At 46.3% G+C, this 6,937-nt stretch overlaps 1 protein-coding gene across 9 annotated transcripts in view; it reads right to left on the reverse strand.

The window, feature by feature from the left end:
* LOC142590436 (uncharacterized) overlaps positions 1-4,349 on the reverse strand; it is a 63,587-nt gene extending 59,238 nt beyond the window's left edge. For 2 of the 9 annotated variants that reach the window (XR_012830119.1, XR_012830120.1), the window contains exons 1-2: positions 3,207-3,315; positions 2,591-2,698 (exon numbers count right to left, since the gene is read on the reverse strand). Coding sequence is in view for 1 of the 9 variants with exons in the window: in XM_075702538.1 (XP_075558653.1) it covers positions 2,424-2,447 (24 nt within the window). In the remaining 8 variants the exon portion in view is untranslated. The other 7 variants (XM_075702541.1, XM_075702539.1, XM_075702544.1 and 4 more) reach the window with 5 other exon arrangements.
* Between the last annotated feature and the right edge of the window lie 2,588 nt (positions 4,350-6,937).

A 6,937-nucleotide genomic window follows, 5' to 3' on the forward strand; every position in this document is an offset into this window, starting at 1 on the left:
CATACAATAAATGTTGTCTGCTTGTGTTACAACATGCTCCATTATGACATGAGCTGCGCGGTCGGTGTTGCTCTGAATCTGTAATTTCGCGAGCAATACAGTTCACCCTTGCATTGTGGGCTGCAAACGTAGCAATTGGCAACATGTCAAGCTGCAATATCATGCTCCTCGGCAAGGCAAACATGTGAGCGAAGTGGCTGCACCAGCACCATCGGCACCAGCATCTGTGCATTTGCGGCCATCACGTCACGCTGAAGGATTACCCTATACCACAACAGTGTCTCGTATGTGCGACATTTCAAGTAAACCCAAGCACAAGCGGACTGGGCCTGGGCGTTTTATTGGACGAGTGGAAGCACAAATGTGAACGCCCTGCATGGTGCAGCCACTTGGTAGCAGAGTGCTCAACCACAGAACTAATATAGCAGTAACCAAGTGCATTGTATTTTCCTGCCGGTGTAAATTTTTGATAGGAACTTAGCCATGAACATGTTTTTCTAAATGTTTAAAAATTTTTAGGCTTGGTTACAGCAATATTAGCTCTTCGTTTCGCTGGTTAAGCTCTGCACCACCAGGTGCTCGGACCATGTAGACCGATCAGGCCGCTCACATACGTCTAGGCTAAAACTCCATTACAGCAATAGTAGTATGGGGAGGGGCTTTAGTTTAGGACTCCACCCACCCATCGAAGCATCCAGCTCACCCGTGGTTACCAGAATATCGGACACACTTGGTGCTGCTACAGAATGCTCACAACGTACACTGCTTCGATAGCTCGCGTTTGGAACCGACTGCCAGGCGGCTGGTAGAGAGGTTGTAGAGGTTTCGCACACTGGCTCCAAGACAACCAGAAGTAGACAACACGACGTCCCATCATGAGGCAAAGCCAGTCAAGGTGGAGCTAAAGCCCGATCACTCGGCAAATGAGTTTAGGAGAAAATGTATGGCTATGGAGGAGGGTAACTCGCAATTGTCTGTAGCTCTCTTAATATGAGATGCTTCACACAAATTGTGGTACGAACGTTTACTGTACCCTGTGTGTCTACAAAACCTGTTTGAACCATTCAAAAAAAATTAAACTGTGTTTTTACAAGCCAACACTGCCATTTGATTACAAGGCACACTGTAGTGGGAGAACACCTGGGGTTCTTCAACATGCACCTAAAACATGGGAATTCTCAAATTTTGATCCCATCAAAATGTAGCCAGGATTCAATCCCATGACCTCCATGTGCAGCAGCCCAACATCATAGCCGCTAAGCAACCACAGCGGGTCCTGAACTGTTTCAGCGACCCTTTAAAGAACACAAAGGTGTCAAAATCCGTAATCTGCCACTATGGCATGCTTCATAATCTGATTGTAGTGTTGACACATACAGCCCCATAATTATATTTATGTTTAACACATCTGGCCATGAGAGGGAATGACAACACTCAACCCTCTTGTAAGTCATGAACAGTGACGTACAACTCAAGAAATGGGTTCCTGTAGTAATGGAGGTGTGACCAAACTTTATCAAAGGTGTGCAATGTTAGCAAGCAAGAGTGCAAGCCCTAAACCCTTGTTAGTAAGATTGCTGGCAAATTAGAGCATGAACTTGTGTGAAGAAAATGTGCAGGGACCATAGATGATAACTGTCAATGTAAGCGAATAGCCTAAAGGAATGAAAGGGTGAACAAACAAAAGAACAAGCAAATGAGAGAACAAGGAAAAGCGAACGAATGTTTTCCTAGCAGAGTCCGACCACCAACAATTACAGACCTCCAAGAACGAAAATGGTCGAAAGAGCCAAAGAAATTCCCTTCAAAAGATTTCATCGCAGCCACACGTCCATGTCATAATGAAATGCAGAGTACATCACACTGCTACACATAAACCCCAGAGCAAGTGGCAAAGTTTAAATAATATACCACCGTAAGAGCAATATACGAACAGTTGCTGATCACAACTCAGACAAACACCGAGACATCTAAGCATACCTGCAGGCTTGCAGAGCTATTTCTGATGCTGAAACAACTTAAGCGATTGTTTCAGGCGACTGGCATTTCCTATGTAGGAGACCTAATCTATTCTAACACTTTCACCACCACTCACTGACATCGCTTGTGGCGCAGCAACTGCATTGTACAGATAGACACAGTCTTATGACAATGAGTCAGACACTGAGCATGCAACTGGCACAAAAGACGTCGAAAAGCAACAGTATTCCCACAAGGAAATTACTCACAGCTGTGGACGTTCAGTCACAGTTCGCAACATAATTATATCTGTACGATTCATTGTCTCGGGACGGCTCTACACAAATTTTCTGGATTCTTCAAACATTTCTTTTGTGATGGCATCAGGCACAGAACTATAAGAGTACTGGCCTAGACAATTTTATATTCGCATTTAATGCATTGTGGGAACTTCCAACAGATACCTGGTCGGCCTTACTGGTCCACATCTGAATATGCCTTGCCACCTGTATAGCACAACAGTGATAGGGTGTCACGCATCACTCAAACGACATTTAATTCAGTCTTCCTTTACTGGAGCAGCTTAAGTATTAGAAGCCTCAGAATTCCTTGCGCAAATGGATGTACATACCTGATTCTGGACTGAGCCAACCAGCAGCAATCAGCACTTGCAGCTAATTGTTGTCAACGGTGCAGAGATGGGCTATATTTTGACGGGCACAACTAAGATGAGCAGAAGCTGTAACGACAGCAGTAGCACAGTAAAACAAATTAGACAAATGACGGTACAACCATCCAGGGATATGTGCCTTGAGCACTTCACCGCGTAACTGTCGCAAAGTGAAAACAAAATAAAGAAGAATGTGCTCCTCGCGCAACAAGGAAAAATGTTCTTTTAGCTGTAAACTCTCGAATGTGTAGCGTTCGTCCGGGTAGCTCGTAATAGATGTCCTAAATACAGCAGACAAAATTAAGGCAGACAGACTACCTGTGTAATATACCGTATTTGTGTTATGACAATGTCGACCATTGATGCAAAGTTGCGCGCATGACATATTGTTACAATGCGGGAGACGTCTATTTAGAAGGCTCGGCACTAAAGCACTGGATGGAGCGAGGCCGCTACAGCAAAAACAAAGTCCTCTTCACCCGCTCCTTTTCTTCTTTGTGTGTACAAGTGTGCCGCTACAACATGAACAAAGAAAGCAACGGACGTAGGTATTGAGCTGATTCGTGCACTCGTTTACCTTTGGAGGTGGCCGTGAGCGACAGCAGCAGGGAAGTTTGTGCCCGCTCACCACATGCGTAAACACAGCATGACATTGTGTACAAGTACGGGTAGTGGGTCGCACGCAGGGTTGCCGTTGGGAATTTTTCAAAAAGAGCCAGAACTGAGGCTAAAAGTAGCCAAAAGTAGCCACGCCACCTGGTCTTGGAGCCAAATTTGTAGCCAAGTAGAAAAGTACCATTATTATAAGCAACTTTTATTAATGAACAATAAATGATATCATTTTGAATCAACACAAGAACACAGAGTAAATAAAGAGCAAGGAAATTTGGTTCTCTTGCTTGGCCTTCAAGCATCAGGTACGTTGCAAATAAATAAAAGTTCAGTCCGCGTAGTTTATCTAGAGTAGATAGTGTTCATGCCGGAGTAATTTTGGCACATTCTATTCAACAACTCAGCAGGAACGTCAAACGATGATGCTGTTTTTTCTTGAAGTCGTAGCCCAAATTTGATTCGCAGTATCGCCATGAGCAAGTCCAGCTTCATTTTGTTACGGATCTCTGTTTTCGTCAAGTTCACGCAAGAGAACACGCGCTCTGCATCAGCGTTAGAAATTGGAAGGGTCAAAATTTTCAGTGCTCCTTGCGCCAGGTGTTGAAAAGGGCATTCGCCGCAAGGGTCCTTGTACGATGCCGCTGCGTGCCAGAAAGTCAAACATGATGCGCGATCAAGTGCACCGCTAACACTCTGCAGCTGGCGTATTTCAGACTCCAGTTCGATTGAGGAACATCCAAAAAAATGCAGCGGTAGCTTCATTATGCATTCACGGCTCTTAGCACTTTCTATGCCATCGGGATTTATGGCACACAGTCTTCGAAGTGCAGAGGAGGCATTTGGAAGTCGCTGCTGCAGTCCCATCGCCATTTGCCTCAAGAATTGGAAACAGCGCTCCCTCACGGCCCGTTGGTCTTCAATAGGGACTAGTGAAATCTTCTCTCTGAAGATGTCACCTAGGTCCACTACCTCTGGTTGCAGGAAAATCGACTTCATTTTTGCCAGGTCTAGCGACAGCAGACTTGCCGTTGTGTTGTGCCTCAAAACTGATGGATTCAAAATCCGCCTAAGAATTTCCAAATACAAATTTTCTAGCTCTTGGAAGACAACCAGTGGGTCAGTTGTGCTTGTTTGGAACATTTTGTTCACTCGCCTAACGTTACGGAGAACTGAGGCAAGAAACACGAGGTAAACATAATTTTTTCTGTCTCGATACATCTCTCGTAAAATGCGCACGTTGTAGCTGCGATCTTCTGCTTTCTCAAAAAACTCTTCGAGAGACTGGTACTGCGCCAAAATTCTTTCTATAGAGTCTGCAATAGCAAGCCATCTCGTCTGCGAAAGCGACAGAATCTTGGGCGGTGAATTTGCACTTTCATCTTCCACTGTCATACTGGCATACAGTCTCTTATAAGCATCTTGCCAGCAGCTGCTGTGTGCAAAGTAGTTGTAGGTTTCTCGCACTAAGTGCTCAACCGCAGAAGGAATCGCCTCCATCGACTTGGATGCCACAAGGTCCAGGCTGTGGCAAGAGCATTTGATCACAATCAAGTCTTTGTTGTCCTCACTAAGACGACTGAACAGAGGATTGTGTTTGCCGCACATGGCATTTGCACCATCGGTGCAGAGTCCGAGACAGTTCTTGATCGATAGGCCGTGCTTGTCCAACGTCTTCAATACCGTGTCGTGAAGCGTTTCTGCCGTTCCATCAGACAGCTCTACGAGATCAAGAAGGGTGGTTGCAATCCTGTTTTCTTCTAAACTCAGAAACCGCACAACCATGCAAAGTTGCTTTGTTGTGGATACATCGGTTGATTCATCCACCATTAGAGAATAGCTGGAGCCGTTCAGTTGTTTGTCCATGTTTTCCGTGAAGTACGGGAAGAGAACATTCGTAATTATAGCCGTGCACTTCGTTCTGTGCAGATCAAAATCATTGAATTCGGAATGCAGAATCTCACCAAGTTCGTCGACAGCATTTATGGAAGTGTGCACTGCAGTGTACAAGGCGATCCTTAACTCTCGGCGAGCCTTTTCATAGTACGTTCGACTCGAAGACGCTAGAAGCTGCGGCAGTTTTTGTTGCGAACTTCGGATTACTGCGCGCTCGCGGTGCTTTTTGGTTTCTGCGTGCTTCAACAGATCACTGTAGTGGGGTCGAATGTTGCAATTGCAGTACTTGCAGTGAGCAGTCGTTCCGCCGTCACGTGACGAAATCCATCCTGTAACGCATGGTAATATGCATATTAGATACTAAGCGGCATGCGACTAAACGCCTAAAGAATAGTTTCCGTTTTGCTTACCGCTCAGTTTCTTGTCCTTTCTCCATTCTTCTCGAAACGTGCGCTTTGCTCTTGCGTCTTTTCCCATGGTAGACGCCGGTGTCGGCAAGCCGAAGGCACAAAAACAGAAGCTTTGTCGCCTTGGGGTACACAAGTGTTATTTCACCTGTACTGCTCGTTCCTCTCTGGTGTCATGCCGTGCACACGGCTGCACCTAAACGCATGGTTTCGGATGCATGAACCTAACGGAGAAAGTACTCTAGATTAGTGTTATTTTCTCCAGATGGAGCGCAGCGTCCTTGCGGCCTTTGCTTCGCCGTGCGCTAGAATTAGCGTTATTTTCTCCAGATGGCGCGCAACGTCCTCACGGGCTTTGCTTCGACGTGCGCCCATCACCCAGAGTCCGTGCGTCTGCGCACCCGCGTCTGCTAGTTGGTCTCTAAGTGCGCACCGCCGGCGGAGAGAATATATGCGTACAGGACGCGCGCGCTATGGCGCGCGCGCGTCAAGGCGACCGGAACAGCCATGAGGAGAGCAAAGCTTTAAAAATAATTGTTCTTCTTTGTTCTTGCTTGCTATTGTATATGCAATTGCAAAAAAAAATGGCTAGTGAATGCGCCAAAATAGAAGTTCAAAGTAGCCAGAAAGTAGCCAAGGAGTCAACGTGAAATTTTCATCGCCAGACGGGGTCGAAAAGTAGCCAATTTGGCGCAAAGTAGCCACCAACGGCAAACCTGGTCGCACGACCTACCGATCTCCAGACTTGCACAGATCTCCCTGCTCCAGCACGCCTGCTCCAGCACGCCCTTTTGCCGCTAGGGACAGAACGTACGAGCAGAGTAGCGCTAGCTATACCTGTTCGCTGTCGTCTGCTTCTGTGATCTGTTCAGCGCTCGCGTTGCCATTTCGACAGGCACAATGCGCTTGTATTGGCGGTAAATGAATAAATTCACAAATTTACAAAATAAAACAGATATTTGCGAATGCTTTGCGCTTGAATAGTGAAACTAGAAGAGAAGGAGCGGTGCAAGAAATGTAAACAACGAGCGCAAGTGGCAACTGCAATCCTATTGGCGGCGAGGAGTTACGGAGTCGCCATCTATCGGAAGCGCCTCGCTGACGTAGTATGAGGGATCACGCGGCGCGCTCCTCATAGGTTTTGCTGTCAGCACTCACTGAAAACACCACGCGCGAGCTCTCCCGGTAAGTACTTTCGAAACGAGAGAAGTTGTTTACTGTCTAAATAATAATCTTGGGCAAACTGAAAGCACACAATCGTTTACAGACGCTATCTCTTTACCGAATACGTACAGTGAACGCCACTGCGCGCGGTCGCCGCGATGGAGTCTCCCGAACCGGCTTCTTGCGTGATAGGTAGGTAAACGCTGAGAGCAAACTATGTGAAATATGTTCT

Source organism: Dermacentor variabilis, chromosome 8 (genome assembly GCF_050947875.1).
Source record: "Dermacentor variabilis isolate Ectoservices chromosome 8, ASM5094787v1, whole genome shotgun sequence".
In the NCBI taxonomy this organism is placed as follows: Eukaryota; Metazoa; Arthropoda; class Arachnida; order Ixodida; family Ixodidae; genus Dermacentor; species Dermacentor variabilis.